The 22,574-nt window shown below is 40.1% G+C and overlaps 1 protein-coding gene across 3 annotated transcripts in view; it reads right to left on the bottom strand.

The window, feature by feature from the left end:
* Positions 1–22,574, bottom strand: part of LOC117416548 (sulfhydryl oxidase 1-like) — a 100,001-nt gene that overhangs the window by 25,882 nt on the left and 51,545 nt on the right. For all 3 annotated transcript variants that reach the window (XM_059034678.1, XM_034027689.3, XM_034027690.3), the window contains exons 5-6: positions 15,730–15,820; positions 6,109–6,254 (exon numbers count right to left, since the gene is read on the bottom strand). In XM_059034678.1, coding sequence (XP_058890661.1) covers positions 6,109–6,254; positions 15,730–15,820 — 237 coding nt within the window. The remainder of the gene's footprint in view (positions 1–6,108; positions 6,255–15,729; positions 15,821–22,574) is intronic.

The following is a 22,574-nucleotide window of genomic DNA, read 5'->3' as shown; positions in this document are numbered from 1 at the left end:
TCACTGTTGCTTGTTTTTTCTTGTAATACTTAACAAAGATTTACCAGAACAATATAACTTACTTTTTTATCATGGGTAATGGGATACTTTATATAGCTTCAAACACATTTCAATTGAATTCAATGAAGGACTTATTCAATGTAATGTTTGTGTGTTTTGCCTTTTTTTGCTGTCCCCTTATCTTCTCATGTTATTTACAATAATTAAGAGTTGTTTTCTGGGTTGAGGTGCTTTGACTACGAATTCAGGCGCTTTTCTCCAGTTCTAGTTCCAGATGTATGTAATGTAGGTTAGATCAGTCAATGTTTCACTGCCAGTGCCATCTACACCACTGATGTGTACTGCTAGCCTACATTACAAATGGCTCTGGCAGGCTCCTGAACTCAGATGGAAGCTCTTTAAAGAGACATTCACACTCCAGTGTTTATTCGTTGCATTGTTTTTGCCCAGTTTTTTGCAGTGATTTTTGTATTCACACTATAACGTCAATCTCCTTATGCAGCCCCATCTTCATGCCCATTATCATGCCATAAATTGCTGTGATCACAGGCAAGATGGGCGAGCGTCTCATGCTAGCAGTGCAAGACCACCCAGTACTGCATGATAAACAGCACAAGAAATACAAGAAATAAAGCACACATATTAAGATGTTTGAATGTTGCAGGGTATATTTTATAAAGAAGGCGGCGGCAGCTAATGCTTAAGAAAAATAAATTAGTTAATATGTCCCTATAAACAGTCATAGAAATCACACATGCATAAACATATTTTTTCCATTCCTGACGTTACTTTATTTATAAATCCACCTAAAAAAATGGCTGCACTCTAAATGCTAATATTTCTTAGCTTGTGTAAAATATTGATCAATGTGCTGGTAAATACATTTACCGCAGTTCTGTGGTTATTTTATAAATTTAGTAAATGTGTACATTTACCGGTCTAGAAATTTACAGATTTTACAAATTAACCATACAAATGTACATACATTTTTTTATATTCCACTGGCACCATCTCAATAAAAAAGTAGTTTTCTGTAATGGATCATTTATATTGCCATATACCTGTACCCTAGGCACATTGCTACCCTTTGTTCATGCTCGATGGATTTCCGTTACCAAGTATTTCTCTGTCCCACGATGTTCAGGAGGTTTTCAAACTCAATTCTGGACATTCTAAAGTTAAAAACCTGCTCTAACCCAATTTCAGACCACAAGTCGGTGGTACTCCCCCTCCCCTCGGGTTCCATGTTGCTTGTTAGTCTTGCTCGTTTGGTTGTTAGTAGCTTATTCATCTCAGAATCTCATCAAGCAGCTTCATGAAGGATCCCAGGGTGTCAGCTTCAACAACATTACTGGGGAGTTGGTTCCATACCCTCACAATTCTCTGTGTAAAAAAGTGCCTCCTATTTTCAGTTCTGAATGCCCCTTTATCTAATCTCCATTTGTGACCCCTGGTCCTTCTTTCTTTTTTCAGGTCAAAAAAGTCCCCTGGGTCGACACTGTCTATACCTTTTAGGATTTTGAATGCTTGAATCAGATCACCGCGTAGTCTTCTTTGTTCAAGACCGAATAGATTCAATTCTTTTAGCCAGTCTGCATACGACATGCCTTTTAAACCCGGGATAATTCTGGTTGCTCTTCTTTGCACTCTTTCTAGAGCAGCAATATCCTTTTTGTAACGAGGTGACCAGAACTGAACACAATATTCTAGGTGAGGTCTTACTAATGCATTATAAAGTTTTAACATTACTTCCCTTGATTTAAATACAACACTTCTCACAATATATCTGAGCATCTTATTGGCCTTTTTTATAGCTTCCCCACATTGTCTAGATGAAGACATTTCTGAGTCAACATGAAATCCTAGGTCTTTTTCATAGTTCCCTTCTTCAATTTCAGTATCTCCCATATGATATTTATAATGCACATTTTTATTGCCTGCGTGCAATACTTTACACTTTTCTCTATTAAATGTCATTTGCCATGTGTCTGCCCAGTTCTGAATGCTGTCTGGATCATTTTGAATGACCTTTGCTGCTGCTGCAACAGTGTTTGCCACTCCTCCTATTTTTGTGTCGTCTGCAAATTTAACAAGTTTGCTTACTATACTAGAATCTAAATCATTAATATAGATTAGGAATAGCAGAGGACCTAATACTGATCCCTGTGGTACACCACTGGTTACCTCTCTCCATGTTGAGGTTTCTCCTCTAATCAGTACTTTCTGTTTTCTACCTGTTAACCACTCCCTAATCCATGTGCATGCATTTCCTTGAATCCCTACTGCGTTCAGTTTGAGAATTAATCTTTTATGCGGGACTTTGTCAAAAGCTTTCTGGAAATCTAAATAAACCATGCTGTATGCTTTGCAATTATCCATTTTCAATGTTGCATCTTCAAAAAAGTCAAGCAGGTTAGTTAGACACGATCTCCTTTTCCTAAAACCATGCTGACTGTCTCCCAGGATATTGTTACCATATAGGTAATTTTCCATTTTAGATCTTATTATAGTTTCCATAAGTTTACATATAATAGAAGTCAGGCTTATTGGTCTGTAGTTACCTGGTTCGGTTTTGTCTCCCTTTTTGTGGATCGGTATTACATTTGCTATTTTCCAGTCTGTCGGTACAACCCCTGTGTCAAGAGACTGTTGCATGATCTTGGTTAGCGTTTTGTAAATAACTTTCATTTCGTTGAGTACTATTGGGAGGATCTTATCCGGCCCAGGGGATTTGTTTATTTTAAGAGCTCCTAGTCCCTTTAACACTTCTGCCTCTGTTATTTAAAACTGGATAGGAACAGGTCGACATGTGGGGCATGTTGTCTGTTTCCTCCTTTGTAAAAACCTGTGAAAAGTAATCATTTAACATATTTGCTATTGTTTTCTCTTCGTCTATGATTTTGCCATTTGTGTCTTAGACATTTAACCTCCTCTTTGAATGTTCTCTTGCTGTTATAATATTGGAAAAACATTTTGGAATTGGTTTTAGCCCCCTTAGCAGTATTGATTTATATCTCTCTCTTGCAAGTACTCTTTCTGTGTACTTTGTTTTTGGTCCCTTTTAAATGCTCTGTAAAGTGCTTTTTTTCGCTGAATATTTTTTTAAATTGATCTATTAAACCATTTTGGCCAATGTTGTTGAAGCTGACACCCTGGGATCCTTCAAGAAGCTGCTTGATGAGATTCTGGGATCAATAAACTAATAACAACCAAACGAGCAAGATGGGCTGAATGGCCTCCTCTCGTTTGTAAACTTTATGTTCTTATTTTGTTTTAGATTTAGATTTGTCTACTTTTGGGATGTAATTGTTTTGCGCCTCTAGTACTACATTTTTAAAATTCAGCCATCCTTTTTCTGTGGATGTTTTCTCTATTTTACTCCAATCTACTTCTTTTAGTCTGTTTCATATATAGTTTGCTTTTCTAAAATTGTAAACCTTAGCTTTAGTCATTACTTTTGGGGTTTTAAAAAAACACTTCAAATGAGACCATGTTGTGCTCTGAGTTTGCCAATGGCTCTCTGACCTCTGTTTTAGTTATTCTGTCTTTGTTATTTGAAAAAACTAAATCAAGGCATGCCTCCCCTCAGTCGGTGCCTTTACAAATTGCGTTAGGAAGCAGTCATTTGTCATTTCCACCATTTCAATTTTGTCCGTCGTGCTCCCCACCGGGTTCTCCCATTTTATATGGGGGAAGTTGAAATCCCCCATTAGTATGGCTTCTCCTTTGCTACACGCATTTCTAATGTCATTGTATAACAGATTATTTTGCTTGGCGGCTGAATTTGGCTGTCTATAGCATGCTCCGGTTATTATGCCCTTTGAATTTTTGTCCATTATTCTGACCCATATTGATTCGGCATTGTTTTCTTTGTCCAGATTTAACACCTGGGCTTCAAGACTATTTCTTATGTATAGCGCTACCCCTCCGCTACCCCTTTTGGACAGATTGTCTTTGCCTTTACCTTTGTAGAAGATATAGAAGTATGGAAAATAGAAAAACATTGCTGCCTTTTTTATTAATTGTTGCTAGCACAATAATTGTTTTACTCATAATGATGCCAACATGTGAAGAAAAAAAAAACTGGATATATATAGGAATAACAAAAAATGAAAACCTGGGTTGTGGTACTCTGGGGTGGGACATTGCTGCCTTTTTTATTAATTGTTGCTAGCAAAATAATTCCATTAATCAAACCCACTTTGCACTTCCATTAGCTACATGGGTCTCAAATGTGAAACACGTGTTATAGCAAGCATGTATTTTTATACACGTTATAGGACATGTATTTTTATACACGTGTTATAGCTAACATGCATTTTTGTATACATGTTATAGCAAACATGTATTTTTATACACGTGTTATAGCAAACATGTATTTTTATACACGTGTTATAGCAAACATGTATTTTTATACACGTGTTATAGCAGACATGTATTTTTGTATACGTGTTATAGCAAACATACATTTTTGTACATGTGTTATAGCAAACATGTATTTTTATACACGTTATAGCAAACGTATTTATATTTTAAAGTTCCTAGTTTGCTTGCTTTGCCTTCCAGGAAGTTGTTACTGCTTCACTTCCTTGGTCATACAACCCCAGCAGTGTCTTCTGGGTCGAAGCAATATACTGTCTGAAAGCATGTCAGTAAAGAGGGGGAGAAGTTGATTGGTTATTGACAGGAAAGAAGCTAGCGAAGGGGTGGGGACAATTTCAATTTCTAGGTGAAATGACCTAGGAAGTGCAAGACAGTCTAAAAGCATGTCTTGCAAACAGAGATTTCTTTAACCTAGTGTAATACCAGGTATCATGTTTTAAAATGAAAATACATGTTTAGTAAAACATGTTTTGTTTTTTTTTAACTGCACATTTGAGATCTATATAATGCATGGATGTGCATTGCGGTATGCAGCTATTTCATTAACTATAATTATTTTAATATCTTAGTATCACACTTAACCCTTTGCGGTCCATTGTCGGACTGGGTCCGACATTGCAATTATTCCTCACAGGTCCTTTGTCAGACTGGGTCCGACATCATTATAGCAACGCAATAAACGGGTGTCTAGTCGTTTTTTCACCGGAAAACGCCGAGAAAACCATTCAATTGCCGAGTGGGAGCGACAGGAGCCGAGACAAGTCGAAATTTTTTTTTTTTTTTTAAATAAAAGGCGTATCTCATGATTAGTCATACATGGTATCAGGTATCAGATAACGGGGGCGGTCTGAAGTAAACAAGTTGGCTGACTGAATCAGCGCACAGAAAACACAGACATTTGCAGAGCTTTTTTGAGATGTTATAGTAATAAAATAATGACTGGGATTGTATTATTGAGGAGTTTGTTGATAAAACGAGTGATCCGGAGATGATCGATCGGTATGTACGACTATTATTATTATTATTATTTATTTCTTACATAGGTGAACACTATAGCAAACGAAAGGGTGGGGCGGGGCTGGAGATGCCTAGTGAGTGCTTTGTTGGTATGCAGGGCCATTTAAACCCGTTTGACTGTGAAAAAAAATACTTTTAAACAGCGCGTCTAAAATTAACTGCGCGTGTGAAAATTAATTAGACCTGGCGTGCCTGACACGCAATTAATAAATGGACCGCAAAGGGTTAATGTCCATCAGATTAGTCTCGACAGTTACTGTTAGAGAACCTTATTTTTGGAGGTAAAATGCTGAACAAGTATTCCACCTGTCTTTCTATAGTGGTAGATACTTTTAAGAGGGAATCATTATCTATTAACGGATAGCTGTACATTTTAATATAAAGTGAGAAGTCATTGGGGTTAAACAGGCAAGAAAAGCCCTGCCCTCCTGCACCACAAGCCAGTTTTTATTTGTTGTCAGCCAGGGTTAAATTGAGTATATGTTTTTTTTTTATTAGTTAAGCACATTTTCTGAGAGAATATATTAACAGTATAAAATTAGCAGGAAACTAAGCTGCCTTTTCTGGTTTAATACAGTTAAGTATTAATTTTGGACAGATTGTCTTTGCCTTTGCCTTTGCAGAAGATATAGTGCCAATGTGGTGTTGCTAGGGAGCAGTGCTTTGGAACTGTTTCTACCTCATGTTCTACCCCGCTACGTCACTTACACGCTGAGCCGGGAGAAAGTCCCATTGGGGAAGTGGAGGTAGCAGGATGGAAAGTGTGTGACTCCCAGCTTGGAGACCAGAGCCTCTTCAGAGCGCAGGACCCTGCGCACAGCGATCTTCTCATACTGAAGCAGGTCCATGGTCACCTGGAGACAGACAGGAATACCACACATTAACAAGAGCTAAACACAGGAAGCCACAACTTTATGGGATTTCTTGTAAACGGTAGTGACAGAATTCTTTGTTTGCTAAAATTCATTACAAATTAGTATTTAAAACCATCAAGGATAATGGTATACCCTCATCGATTTTTATTTTGTAAGAAAATTGATGTACGTGTTTCCACTACTTATCTAAAATGACACTTTAATACCAATGCGATCTGCATTGAAAAAGACTGTGAAGAAGTGGGGTACGCAGTTTTCTATGTAATTATGTACTCCACAAGTACAGCACTCAATCCTATGCTAGATGCCGTCTAAATCGAATGGGGCTTTCAAGTCCTGAAACTCACTTTGAACATCCATTAAAATATCAAGTAGCCTAAGCAATTCAAGACAAAATACAACCTAAAAATACATCACACACAAACACACAGCATTAATATCCTCTGCAGTGGGGATTTCCTGCTACACACACACACACACAGCATTAATATCCTTTGCAGTGGGGATTACCTGCTACACACTGTGGCAAAGCCGTTGAAGGACACTACAAAATGATAAGGTTAGGTTTTGAAACCTCAGATCTAGTGTAATTTATGGGATGCTAGGTCAGGTTTGTTTTGTTTTATTTTATGTCTGTCAATATTTGTTTTCACCACTAATGGCCACTGTGTGGAAAAAGGCAGTGGTGAGTGATTGAGCTCTTGTGACAGCCAGACAGCGATTGGGCTATGGGGCAGGAAGTCCAGCCACCTAGGGAAATATAAGAAAGCTGGACAAGCCACAATGGGGGCGAACCAGGAAGTGCTGGAATGATTGCATGTGTTACAGTAAAACATACCAGTGAGAAATCTTCATAAAGGAATATAGAATTTAATAGAACATTTTATTGTTTTACTTTAGCCGACGTGAGAATTGGAAACAGAAAGTAAATTCAAAACCAAAAGTACATTGTTTTGTTTGTTAAAGAAATAGAAGGGCAAATTAATTCTTGTAGCAGCTGAAAAATAAAAATAAGAATTCTAACTGCGGGGGCAGTTTTAAACAAGCCCAAAGGACAGCATGTGGATCGTGTTCAGCCAGGAGACTGGACAAGTGAAGACTCTTGTCCAGTCTCCTGGAGGCGACCAGGAGCTGCAGCGCCACAGAAGGGACACAGAACCAGTCAGGTTATCAACACAGTGTGAGTACCACGCTGAACCTCACATTTATACAGTTTGTATTTTTAATGCAAGTTTGGTTTGTGTGTCAGTGCGCAAGAAGAAAAATACATTTAAAAAAATCACAGGACAAGGATTAGACTGTTTAGAGGAGTTTTATTGGTCTGTTTTATTGCACAAGAAGCTGTGGAAAGAAGGAAAGATACAATTAACTTCTGCAACTTCTGCAAAAAGGTTGTGTGATCGGGCGGCTGGTGTTTCGAGCAGAAAGGCATCAGGAGACAAGGTTAAAGTGCAAACTTGCAAACTTGAGAAGTGCTGAGTGCCACACGAATGCTGCTTTTTGTCTAGAACAGCTTTCAAGTAAATAAATAAATAAATACAACAGTTGTGTTACTAATATTGTTTTATTTCTTTTCACAGGTCGTCAGCATCCCGACTTTCCGGACGCCCAGGTAAGTAAATAACAGACATTATTATTCACATTTATTTTATACAGAATGTTGTTTTGTTTTGTTTTTTTTGGCAATCAACAGCAAACCTTTTCAAATTGTCGATGTTATGAATACGCATTTTAAAGGGACAGTATACATAGTAAACTGCGTGGCAGGTTTAAAACAGTCAGTGTTTCACGGTAGTGATGGACAATGGAATCTGCTCCATCACAAACTATGAGGAACATTAAACCAGTGACTATAAATGTGAATTACTTGCGTGGAGGGACTGAAAGAAGTCAGTGTTCCTGGATGGCCCACTGGGAGGCATGCAAGTTAAATACAGTCACTAGGAACATTATATCATCCGTTACCACAAGGGGGCCTGGTAACCCAAATACTAAAGTTCTTGAGTTTCCTGGGACATTCATTTAAAGAGACAGCAGCTCAATATCCAGGGTGCATATTGGGGAAGCTGGGTTTTTGCACTGTGTAAATAATAAACACGCCATGTGGCTTACAAAACACTACTTTTTAGTCTGGTTATTGCAAGGTACAGCAGTGACCTTGTCACAACACGTATAGCATTAACATCCTCTACAGTGGGGATTACCTGCTACACACACATAGCATTAATATCCTCTGCAGAGGTATGAAAAGAAATTAGATAGAAAGATATCCATGTGCCTGCTGTAAAACCCCCAACTGAGGGGTGCACCTCTCCCAGCTGCCGAACAGCTCGCCTCCTTTATATGGGACGGGGAGTCCTTCAGACCAGCCAAGAGGAGATCACCTTGAAAAGGTAACTCCAGCAACTTGGATTGTGTGTCTGCTGTGAGCGTAGATCCCTTGATTTGAAAGCACCTCCTCACAGTGGCAGCATTCCCCACAGCCCTGGTCTTGGTGTCAATGGTATCACATGCAGCCTGCAGTACGATTGAGGCACACTAATCAGGAGTGAGGAGGCAGTGCGATCAGGAGTGAGCCAGTGCAATCAGGACTGAGGCAATGCGATCAGGAGTGAGGCACGTCGATCAGGAGTGAGGCACATTGATCAGGATTGATTCATTGAGATCAGGAGTGAGCCAGTGCGATCAGGACTGAGGCAAAGCGATCAGGACTGAGGCAATGCGATCAGAAGTGAGGAACATCGATCAGGATTGATCCACTGAGATCAGGAGTGAGGCACTGCGATCAGGAGTGAGCCAGTTGCTGTGGCACCCACTATCAAGCCCCTTGTGAAGTCACTGAAATCCTACTGCTTTCCCCATCGTAGTTGCTAATAAGTAGCACGCAAATAGTTACACAACTCACACAGCATATACTGATTAAATGACAACTGTCACAGATCTTTAGTGGTCAAGTGGATCACATGTCACATCACGTGACAATATAAATCAGAGCACCCCTGGCTGCTTGCCCTTTTGACACAATTTTTTCCATCCCTTTTAGATAGAAAGTAACATATTATAGATAGATAAGTGCAGAGGTTAATTTGTGCTGGACAATATCTTTTTACGTACTATCTTGTCTGACAGTTTACAATTATAGTTTGCTAATGAACTGTACAAAAAAAACACAATAAAACTTGTTTTTTGTTGCAAAAAAGAATATATACAATATAAAAACTACTAGTTTTACAAGAGTAAGACAATTACATGTGTTTTTCACAACCAGAATGGCAAAAACAGTCAAAAAACTAGTGCTGCTTGTTCCTGTTAATCAGATAAGATGGCCCACTACTGGTATCACTCAACCCTAAAAATTATATTAAAAAGTGAGTGTGTGGCTGCCAAAACCAATAATAAAGCACAAAACCTTCAAGCAGATGAAAATTTGAAGCACATATGGAAGTTACTGCAAATCAACATCAGTGATTACATCTAGAAACAAAAATGCTATCCCTCCTCCATAATGATAAGATCCGAAACCTTTTTGTTTACAAATTAACCCCTGGAAAAAAACATGATAGATAGATAGATGGATGTTTGGTTTGAAGTTGATAAAAAGGTAATTTTATTGACTATCTATATAGGTGGGACAGACTGCACTTAAACAAAAAGGGAACCAATCTACTCGGAGAAAGGATCCTTGAGGCGGTCCAGAAGCATTTCTACTAGAAAGGAAGGGGGGAGAAAACAAAAAACAGGGGGGAGAAAACAAAAAAACAGAAGGGAGACCACATCAAAAACAAAGGCAACAACTCAGGAACGACAGCTATTAAATGTATTTATCTAAATGCTAGAAGTCTCAGAAACAAAATGTTAGAACTTGAAGCTACTGCACTAACAAGGAACTACAATGTTACAGAAACTTGGTTGTCTGATGGAGACGAATATAATATTAGTGGGTACACACTGTATAGGAAAGACAGGCAGGACAGAAGAGGCGGAGGGGTAGCGCTATACATAAGAAACAGTCTTGAAGCCCAGGTGTTAATTCTGGACAAAGAAAACAATGCCGAATCAATATGGGTCAGAATAATGTACAAAAATTCAAAGGGCATGTGGCAGGCAGGCTGAGTCGTATGACGTCAGGCCAGAGATGCAGGGAAAACACGCAGGCAGATGTTATTGCTGGCGCTGTGCGCCGTTTATTAAAAATAAAACATGTAAACAAAACAAAATCACGAACACTAAAATAGGTCAGCCTCAGCCACAATCTAGGTCCTTCTTGTCCTTTTTGGGGCTCCGGCCACTCGATCTCCGGCAGCAAAAGTGCAGCTGGGGGAGCTGGTCTCCTGACCTCTCCCCCCTTCTTCGTGGCTGGCAACTCCCCTACAGAGAGTGGAGATGGGAACGACACACAGTCATTTGCCATGTGTGTGCCCAGTTCTGAATACTGTCTAGATAATTTTGAATGACCTTTGCTGCTGCAACAGTGTTTGCCACTCCTCCTATTTTTGTGTCATCTGCAAATTTAACAAGTTTGCTTACTATACCAGAATCTAAATCATTAATGTAGATTAGGAATAGCAGAGGACCTAATACTGATCCCTGTGGTACACCACTGGTTACCTCACTCCATTTTGAGGTTTCTCCTCTAATCAGTACTTTCTGTTTTCTACCTGTTAACCACTCCCTAATCCATGTGCATGCATTTCCTTGAATCCCTACTGCGTTCAGTTTGAGGATTAATCTTTTATGCAGGACTTTGTCAAAAGCTTGGGCTGTGGACGCACTGACTCCCCCCTCTTGGGCTGTGGACGCACCGACTCCCCCCTCTCAGGCGCAGGACGTTCAAGCTCCTCCCTCTCAGGCGCAGGACGTTCGGAGTCCTCCCTCTCAGGCGCAGGACGTTCGGGCTCCTCCCTCTCAGGCGCAGGACGTTCGGGCTCCTCCCTCTCAGGCGCAGGACGTTCGGGCTCCTCCCTCTCAGGCGCAGGACGTTCGGGCTCCTCCCTCTCAGGCGCAGGACGTTCGGGCTCCTCCCTCTCAGGCGCAGGACGTTCGGGCTCCTCCCTCTCAGGCGCAGGACATTCGGGCTCCTCCCCCTCAGGCGCAGGACGTTCGGGCTCCTCCCTCTCAGGCGCAGGACGTTCGGGCTCCTCCCTCTCAGGCGCAGGACGTTCGGGCTCCTCCCTCTCAGGCGCAGGACATTCGGGCTCCTCCCCCTCAGGCGCAGGACGTTCGGGCTCCTCCCACTCAGGCGCAGGGCGTTCGGGCTCCTCCCTCTCAGGCGCAGGGCGTTCGGGCTCCTCCCTCTCAGGCGCAGGGCGTTCGGGCTCCTCCCTCTCAGGCGCAGGACGTTCGGACTCCTCCCTCTCAGGCACAGGACGTGGCCGGGTCTGGTCCACTACCCAGAACCACTCTGCAGCGTCCCCCACCAGACCCTGGTTCCATGCCTCTTCATACTGGGGGTCCCCGTAAGGGCAGTCCTCGCCACAGGCGCCACACTTGGGAGCCCCTTCCATCCTCCACTGCTCCTGTTCGGCTGCCCAGTCCGGGAGCCCAAACCGAGTTGGCACCCGGGACCACCACCTCTTGCTCAGCTGCTGCTGTTGTTGTTGCAGCTGCCTCCTTCCCATTTTCTTCCTCCTCCAAAAACAATCACAATAAAAAAACAAAAACTGTGGTACCCTGTATGGCCTGAGTCTTCTGAAGGCGCTGTATCCCACTATGGACACCACGTGTGGCAGGCTGGCTGAGTCGTCTGACGTCAGGTCAGAGATGCAGGGAAAACACACAGGCAGATGTTATTGCTGGCGCTGTTATTGCTGGCGCTGTGTGCCGTTTCTTAAATCAAAAAAATAAATAAAAGGTTTTTACAAAAAGAAAACACGTAGAGCAAAATAAAACATGTAACAAAACAAAATCAACAACACTAAAATAGGTCAGCCTCAGCACAATCTGCACGAGTTTATCAATTATTCCAGGCAGAGGACGAGCACCAACCTCGCCTCTGCCAGAACACGTTTTAAAATAAACAAAAGAAAATGCACGGCTACGCCGCCATATAAATACATAGATCCATAACGATAATAATAATAATACAAAACAAATACAAAATAACACATGGGCGGAGGGGGAAAACCCGTTCTAAAAATAAATAATTACATTTACACAGTAGGGCTTTCTACCGCCCTGTTGGGCATAATAATAAGAGCATGCTATAGACAGCCAAATTCAGACGCCAAGCAAAATAATCTGTTATAAATGACATTAGAAATGCGTGTAGAAAAGGAGAAGCCATACTAATGGGGAATTTCAACTTCCCCCATATTAAATGGGAAAACCCGGTGGGGAGCACGACAGACGAAATTGAAATGGTGGAAATGACCAATGACTGCTTTCTAACGCAATTTGTCAAGGCACCAACTAGAGAGGAGGCATGCCTTGATTTAGTCTTTTCAAATAACGAAGACAGAATAACTAAAACAGAGGTCAGAGAGCCATTGGCAAACTCAGACCACAACATGGTCTCATTTGAAGTGATTTTTAAAACCCAAAAAGTAATGACTAAAGCTAAGGTTTACAATTTTAGAAAAGCAAACTATGAAGGTATGAAACAGAGACTAACAGAAGTAGATTGGAGTAAAATAGAGAAAACATCCACCGAAAAAGGATGGCTGTTTTTCAAAAATGTAGTACTAGAGGCGCAAAACAATTACATCCCAAAAGTAGACAAATCTAAATCTAAAACAAAATGGCCAAAATGGTTTAATAGATCAATTAAAAAAAATATTCAACGAAAAAAATGCACTTTACAGAACGTTTAAAAGGGACCAAAAACAAAGTACACAGAAAGAGTACTTGGAACTGCAAACACAAGTCAAAAAGGAAGTTAGAAAGGCCAAGAGAGAGATAGAAATGAGCATTGCTAAGGGGGCTAAAACCAATTCTAAATTGTTTTTCCAATATTATAAGAGCAAGAGAACATTCAAAGAGGAGGTTAAATGTCTAAGACACAAATGGCAAAATCATAGACGAAGAAAAAACAATAGCAAATATGTTAAATGATTACTTTTCACAGGTTTTTACAAAGGAGGACACAGACAACATGCCCCACATGTCGACCTGTTCCTATCCAGTTTTAAATAACAGAGACAGAAGTGTTAAAGGGACTAGGAGCTCTTAAAATAAACAAATCCCCTGGGCCAGATGAGATCCTCCCAATAGTACTCAAAGAAATGAAAGAAGTTATTTACAAAACGCTAACCAAGATCATGCAACAGTCTCTTGACACAGGGGTTGTACCGACAGACTGGAAAATAGCAAATGTAATACCGATCCACAAAAAGGGAGACAAAACCGAACCAGGTAACTACAGACCAGTAAGCCTGACTTCTATTATATGTAAACTTATGGAAACTATAATAAGATCTAAAATGGAAAATTACCTATATGGTAACAATATCCTGGGAGACAGTCAGCATGGTTTTAGGAAAAGGAGATCGTGTCTAACTAACCTGCTTGACTTTTTGATGATGCAACATTGACAATGGATAATTGCAAAGTATACAACATGGTTTACTTAGTCCCGCATAAAAGATTAATTCTCAAACTGAACGCAGTAGGGATTCAAGGAAATGCATGCACATGGATTAGGGAGTGGTTAACAGGTAGAAAACAGAAAGTACTGATTAGAGGAGAAACCTCAAAATGGAGTGAGGTAACCAGTGGTGTACCACAGGGATCAGTATTAGGTCCTCTGCTATTCCTAATCTACATTAATGATTTAGATTCTGGTATAGTAAGCAAACTTGTTAAATTTGCAGACACAAAAATAGGAGGCGCGGCAAACACTGTTGCAGCAGCAAAGGTCATTCAAAATGATCTAGACAGCATTCAGAACTGGGCAGACACATGGCAAATGACATTTAATAGAGAAAAGTGTAAGGTACCGCACGCAGGCAATACAAATGTGCATTATAAATATCATATGGGAGATACTGAAATTGAAGAAGGAATCTATGAAAAAGACCTAGGAGTTTATGTTGACTCAGAAATGTCTTCATCTAAACAATAGGATATTGCTGCTCTAGAAAGAGTGCAAAGAAGAGCAACCAGAATTATCCCGGGTTTAAAAGGCATGTTGTATGCAGACAGGCTAAAATAATTGAACCTGTTCAGTCTTGAACAAAGAAGACTACGCGGTGATCTGATTCAAGCATTCAAAATTCTAAAAGGTATTGACAATGTCGATCCAGGGGACTTTTTTGACCTGAAAAAAGAAACAAGGACCAGGGGTCACAAATGGAGATTCGATAAAGGGGCATTCAGAACAGAAATAGGAGACACTTTTTTACACAGAGAATTGTGAGGGTCTGGAACCAACTCCCCAGTAATGTTGTTCAAGCTGACAGCCTGGGATCCTTCAAGAAGCTGCTTGATGAGATTCTGGGATCAATAAGCTACTAACAACCAAACGAGCAAGATGGGCTGAATGGCCTCCTTTTGTTTGTAAACATTTTTTATGTTCTTATGTTCTTTCTAAAAGTGGGTGGGCCATGATCCGGGGGTGGTGGTATGAAGTATTTCAATAGATAAATAATAATGTGATATCTGTATAATGTGAAAGAATGTATAATGTGAAATAATGTCATATCTTGTAACAATTGTAAGTCGCCCTGGATAAGGGCATCTGCTAAGAAATAAATAATAATAATAATAATAATAATAATAATAATAATAATAATAATAATAATAATAATAATAAATTAATCCAATTTAACAACTATGTCAAATATTGAAGCAGGTTATATATTTATAGTCTACTGGTTATTTAAAGTTTGCAACAACAATACTGCTACACTACTACGATGACTACGACTACTAATAATAATGAGCTTGTTATCTGAATGTTGGGTAGGGAGTGGTATCCCACAAACATCGTTTAATTTACTTCAAAATAAATTAAATGTTTGTTTTGTAAAACAAACAAAAAAAAGAAAATGACCATGTACAGCATTTACATTGATAAAGAATATATTGATAAAGAATATTAAACAGCTGTCTACAAAGTATTTGTTTAACTTTATAGCCCATGGAGCTAGTTTTTTATTAAATTATTGTGCACACTACATTATTTAGCATCAGACAGCTGTGCAGCAATTGGTGGGATATTGGTGTTTACAGCTGGTATTGAATGCCCTGTTGAAAACGCACCGGGAAGTAGATCTATTATCCCGGAGAGACAGATGCTCGCCATAATATAAAAGTGGCCTTTTCCACGCAATGTGACAACTTGCAAATGTTATCATTTAGCTTGCTTTATTTGTGCATATAATTAGCTTTGTGAACAGAGCACCCACTGCTTCATTTTTGTGCGCAGTGTGGCAGTATCGTAGTTTAGTTAGGTCCAAGCCATAGGTTAGGAACCTTTGATCCACGGTATCTACAGTAGAAATTAATTTAAACTGACCTCTCGGCCGACATAAGAGGAAGCTTCCTCAAAAACAAGAGCCAGGTACTGCTCGCTGCTCGTCTTGAAAAAGTCACTCAGCTCCGCTGCACTGCAGAGGAAACACACAAACACAAAGACACACATTCATTAATTTATTACACATTGTACTGCGTTTATTCATTATTATCAGAAACCCAAGACACCATTGAACACTGCCACAGAATTCCAGGTCATAATCCACCAGTAAAGGCCTGCTCGTGTAGTCAAACAATCTCATCACTTAGGGTTAATAATGGAGAGAGAGAGAGAGAGAGGATTTGCCACAATGCAATGCGTCCCTCCTTTCCTTCCTGAAAGTTGAAGTATGGCAAAGTACTACAAAATGGGCAAAGAAATATTCTTTCTAAGATAACTTGGTTGACCACACAGGGGTCGACGATCACAATAAATCTACCGGTATAATACGATAGATAATGGCATTTCTATTTGAGACTCAATTTAGGAAAGTTACTGAAGTATCTTTTTACCATTTGAGAAATATAGCCAAACTTAGACCAATTATTTCCATTGGCTCCATGTGCAGTATAGAATTGATTTTAAGATTTTGCTGTTAACCTGCAAGGCCCTGAATGGATTAGCACCTAGTTATTTGTAGGAGTTACTGACCCTGTATCTTCCAAACCACACTCTGAGATCACAGATTATGGAATGTTCTGCCTTCATTTGTCAGGGAAGCTGGGACTGTTACAGTTTTCAAGTCAAGACTAAAAACACACTTTTATAAAATGGCTTTCTTATCTTAGTGAGTTTTAATGTAACTTTAAATAACTGGTTTTGTAGTATTATGTATATACTGTTATTTAAATGGTCTGACTGTGGCAGTTGTACGTGTGACATGCTACACAAATGTATTGTGGTTTGTATATATATATATATATATACACACATACACAGTGCCTTGCAAAAGTATTCAGACCCCTGACCAATTCTCTCATATTACTGAATTACAAATGGTAAATTGAAATTTCGTTCTGTTTGATATTTTATTTTAAAACACTGAAACTCAAAATCAATTACTGTAAGGTGACATTGGTTTTATGTTGGGAAATATTTTTAAGAAAAATAAAAAAACTGAAATATCTTGCTTGCATAAGTATTCAACCCCTGTGCTGTGGAAGTTCCCAGTTTACACCGATGAAAGAAATTGCCCTAACGAGGACACAATTACCTTACTATTGGCCTCCACCTGTGAACCATTAAAGTTGCTGTCACATTTTCTGGATAAAAACCCCACTGTTGAAGGATCATTGATCAGGCTGTGAATCTGAAGGAAAATGAAGACTAAAGAGCATTCTACAAAAGTTAGAGATAAAGTAATACAAATGCATAGATTAGGGAAAGGGTACAAAATAATATTAGTGTTTGGATATCCCAGTGAGCACAGTTGAATCAATAATCAGGAAGTGGAAGCAGCACCACACCACCCAGGCACTGCCTAGAAAAGGCCGTCCCTCCAAACTTCAAACAAGAAGAATTGTGAGAGAAGCCACAGAGAGGCCAACAATCACTTTGAAGGAGCTACAGAGTTCAGTGGCTGGGAGTGGAGTAATGGTGCACCAGTCAACCATATCAAGAGCTCTGCATAACACTGGCCTGTATGGGAGGGTGGCAAGAAAGAAGCCATTACTCAAAAAGTACCATCTGAAAGCACGTCTGGAGTTTGCCAGAAAGCATGAGAGTTACCCAGCTGCGATGTGGGAAAAGGTTTTGTGGTCAGATGAGACCAAGATAGAGCTTTTTGGCCAAAACTCAAAGCGCTATGTGTGGCGCAAACCTAACACTGCCCATGCCTCAAGACACACCATCCCTACAGTGAAGTATGGTGGTGGTAGCATCATGCTGTGGGGATGCTTTTCATCAGCAGGGACTGTGCATCTTGTTAAAATTGAAGGAAGAATGGATGGAGCAAAATACAGGGAAATACTGCAAGAGAACCTGCTTCAGTCTGCTAAAAAACTGAAGCTTGGGAGGAAATTCACCTTTCAGCAGGACAATGATCCCAAGCACAAGGCCAAAGCAACATTGGAGTGGCTCAAGAAAAAAAAGGTGAATGTCCTACAGTGGCCCAGTCAAAGTCCTGATCTCAATCCCATTGAGAATCTGTGGCACTATTTGAAAATTGCGGTCCACAAGCGTCGTCCAACCAACCTGAACAACCTGGAGCAAATCTGCCAAGAAGAATGGGCCAAAATCACTCCGACTCTGTGTGCAAAGCTGGTACATACTTACACCAAAAGACTTAAAGCTGTTATTGCAGCAAAAGGTGGCTCTACCAAATAAAAATATTTCCTAACATAAAACCAATGTCACCTTACAATAATTGATTTTGAGTTTCAGTGTTTTAAAATAAAATATCAAACAGAACGAAATTTCAATGTACCATTTGTAATTCAGTAATATGAGAGAATTGGTCAGGGGTCTGAATACTTTTGCAAGGCACTGTGTGTGTATATTATATATATATATATATATATATATATTATATATATATATATATATATATATATATATATACAGTGCCTTGCGAAAGTATTCAGACCCCTTGAACTTTGCGACCTTTTGCCACATTTCAGGCTTCAAACATAAAGATATGAAACTGTAATTTTTTGTGAAGAATCAACAACAAGTGGGACACAATCATGAAGTGGAACGAAATTTATTGGATATTTCAAACTTTTTTAACAAATAAAAAACTGAAAAATTGGGCGTGCAAAATTATTCAGCCCCCTTAAGTTAATACTTTGTAGCGCCACCTTTTGCTGCAATTACAGCTGTAAGTCGCTTGGGGTATGTCTCTATCAGTTTTGCACATCGAGAGACTGAAATTTTTGCCCATTCCTCCTTGCAAAACAGCTCGAGCTCAGTGAGGTTGGATGGAGAGCATTTGTGAACAGCAGTTTTCAGTTCTTTCCACAGATTCTCGATTGGATTCAGGTCTGGACTTTGACTTGGCCATTCTAACACCTGGATATGTTTATTTGTGAACCATTCCATTGTAGATTTTGCTTTATGTTTTGGATCATTGTCTTGTTGGAAGACAAATCTCTGTCCCAGTCTCAGGTCTTTTGCAGACTCCATCAGGTTTTCTTCCAGAATGGTCCTGTATTTGGCTCCATCCATCTTCCCATCAATTTTAACCATCTTCCCTGTCCCTGCTGAAGAAAAGCAGGCCCAAACCATGATGCTGCCACCACCATGTTTGACAGTGGGGATGGTGTGTTCAGGGTGATGAGCTGTGTTGCTTTTACGCCAAACATAACGTTTTGCATTGTTGCCAAAAAGTTCGATTTTGGTTTCATCTGACCAGAGCACCTTCTTCCACATGTTTGGTGTGTCTCCCAGGTGGCTTGTGGCAAACTGTAAACGACACTTTTTATGGATATCTTTAAGAAATGGCTTTCTTCTTGCCACTCTTCCATAAAGGCCAGATTTGTGCAGTATACGACTGATTGTTGTCCTATGGACAGAGTCTCCCACCTCAGCTGTAGATCTCTGCAGTTCATCCAGAGTGATCATGGGCCTCTTGGCTGCATCTCTGATCAGTCTTCTCCTTGTATGAGCTGAAAGTTTAGAGGGACGGCCAGGTCTTGGTAGATTTGCAGTGGTCTGATACTCCTTCCATTTCAATATTATCGCTTGCACAGTGCTCCTTGGGATGTTTCAAGCTTGGGAAATCTTTTTGTATCCAAATCCGGCTTTAAACTTCACCACAACAGTATCTCGGACCTGCCTGGTGTGTTCCTTGTTCTTCATGATACTCTCTGCGCTTTAAACGGACCTCTGAGACTATCACAGTGCAGGTGCATTTATACGGAGACTTGATTACACACAGGTGGATTCTATTTATCATCATTAGTCATTTAGGTCAACATTGGATCATTCAGAGATCCTCACTGAACTTCTGGAGAGAGTTTGCTGCACTGAAAGTAAAGGGGCTGAATAATTTTGCACGCCCAATTTTTCAGTTTTTTATTTGTTAAAAAAGTTTGAAATATCCAATAAATTTCGTTACACTTCATGATTGTGTCCCACTTGTTGTTGATTCTTCACAAAAAATTACAGTTTCATATCTTTATGTTTGAAGCCTGAAATGTGGCAAAAGGTCGCAAAGTTCAAGGGGGCTGAATACTTTCGCAAGGCACTGTATATACTATACATATACATATATATATATATATATATATATATATATATAGTACTGTGCAAAAGTTTTAGGCAGGTGTGAAAAAATGCTGTAAAGTAAGAATGCTTTCAAAAATAGACATGTTAATAGACTATATTTATCAATTAACTAAATGCAAAGTGAGTGAACAGAAGAAAAATCTAAATCAAATCCATATTTGGTGTGACCACCATTTGCCTTCAAAACAGCATCAATTCTTCTAGGTACACTTGCACAAAGTCAGGGATTTTGTAGGCATATAGTCAGGTGTATGATTAAACAATTATACCAAACAGGTGCTAATGATCATCAATTCAATATGTAGATTGAAACACAATCATTAACTGAAACAGAAACAGCTGTGTAGGAGGAATAAAACTGGGTAAGGAACAGCCAAACTCAGCGAACAAGGTGAGGTTGCTGAAGACAGTTTACTGTCAAAAGTCATACACCATGGCAAGACTGAGCACAGCAACAAGACACAAGGTACAGTGCCTTGCGAAAGTATTCGGCCCCCTTGAACTTTGCGACCTTTTGCCACATTTAGGCTTCAAACATAAAGATATGAAACTGTAATTTTTTGTGAAGAATCAACAACAAGTGGGACACAATCATGAAGTGGAACGAAATTTATTGGATATTTCAAACTTTTTTAACAAATAAAAAACGGAAAAATTGGGCGTGCAAAATTATTCAGCCCCTTTACTTTCAGTGCAGCAAACTCTCTCCAGAAGTTCAGTGAGGATCTCTGAATGATCCAATGTTGACCTAAATGACTAATGATGATAAATAGAATCCACCTGTGTGTAATCAAGTCTCCGTATAAATGCACCTGCACTGTGATAGTCTCAGAGGTCCGTTTAAAGCGCAGAGAGCATCATGAAGAACAAGGAACACACCAGGCAGGTCCGAGATACTGTTGTGGAGAAGTTTAAAGCCGGATTTGGATACAAAAAGATTTCCCAAGCTTTAAACATCCCAAGGAGCACTGTGCAAGCGATAATATTGAAATGGAAGGAGTATCAGACCACTGCAAATCTACCAAGACCTGGCCGTCCCTCTAAACTTTCAGCTCATACAAGGAGAAGACTGATCAGAGATGCAGCCAAGAGGCCCATGATCACTCTGGATGAACTGCAGAGATCTACAGCTGAGGTGGGAGACTCTGTCCATAGGACAACAATCAGTCGTATACTGCACAAATCTGGCCTTTATGGAAGAGTGGCAAGAAGAAAGCCATTTCTTAAAGATATCCATAAAAAGTGTCGTTTACAGTTTGCCACAAGCCACCTGGGAGACACACCAAACATGTGGAAGAAGGTGCTCTGGTCAGATGAAACCAAAATCAAACTTTTTGGCAACAATGCAAAACGTTATGTTTGGCGTAAAAGCAACACAGCTCATCACCCTGAACACACCATCCCCACTGTCAAACATGGTGGTGGCAGCATCATGGTTTGGGCCTGCTTTTCTTCAGCAGGGACAGGGAAGATGGTTAAAATTGATGGGAAGATGGATGGAGCCAAATACAGGACCATTCTGGAAGAAAACCTGATGGAGTCTGCAAAAGACCTGAGACTGGGACAGAGATTTGTCTTCCAACAAGACAATGATCCAAAACATAAAGCAAAATCTACAATGGAATGGTTCACAAATAAACATATCCAGGTGTTAGAATGGCCAAGTCAAAGTCCAGACCTGAATCCAATCGAGAATCTGTGGAAAGAACTGAAAACTGCTGTTCACAAATGCTCTCCATCCAACCTCACTGAGCTCGAGCTGTTTTGCAAGGAGGAATGGGCAAAAATTTCAGTCTCTCGATGTGCAAAACTGATAGAGACATACCCCAAGCGACTTACAGCTGTAATTGCAGCAAAAGGTGGCGCTACAAAGTATTAACTTAAGGGGGCTGAATAATTTTGCACGCCCAATTTTTCAGTTTTTTATTTGTTAAAAAAGTTTGAAATATCCAATAAATTTCGTTCCACTTCATGATTGTGTCCCACTTGTTGTTGATTCTTCACAAAAAATTACAGTTTCATATCTTTATGTTTGAAGCCTGAAATGTGGCAAAAGGTCGCAAAGTTCAAGGGGGCCGAATACTTTCGCAAGGCACTGTAGTTATACTGCATCAGCAAGGTCTCTCCCAGGCAGAAATTTCAAGGCAGACGGGGTTTCCAGATGTGCTGTCCAAGCTCTTTTGAAGAAGCACAAAGAAACGGGCAACGTTGAGGACCATAGACGCAGTGGTCGGCCAAGGAAACTTACTGCAGCAGATGAAAGACACATCATGCTTACTTCCCTTTGCAATTGGAAGATGTCCAGCAGTGCCATCAGCTCAGAATTGGCAGAAAACAGTGGGACCCTGGTACACCCATCTACTGTCCGGAGAAGTCTGGTCAGAAGTGGCCTTCATGGAAGACTTGCGGCCAAAAAGCCATACCTCCAACGTGGAAACAAGGCCAAGCAACTCAACTATGCACGAAAACACAGGAACTGGGGTGCAGAAAAATGGCAGCAGGTGCTCTGGACTGATGAGTCAAAATTTGAAACATTTGGCTGTAGCAGAAGGCAGTTTGTTTGCCGAAGGGCTGGAGAGCGGTACACGAATGAGTGTCTGCAGGCAACAGTGAAGCATGGT

This window comes from Acipenser ruthenus, chromosome 12, assembly GCF_902713425.1.
Source record: "Acipenser ruthenus chromosome 12, fAciRut3.2 maternal haplotype, whole genome shotgun sequence".
Lineage (NCBI taxonomy): Eukaryota > Metazoa > Chordata > Actinopteri > Acipenseriformes > Acipenseridae > Acipenser > Acipenser ruthenus.
This window is presented reverse-complemented; position numbering and strand designations above follow the sequence as displayed.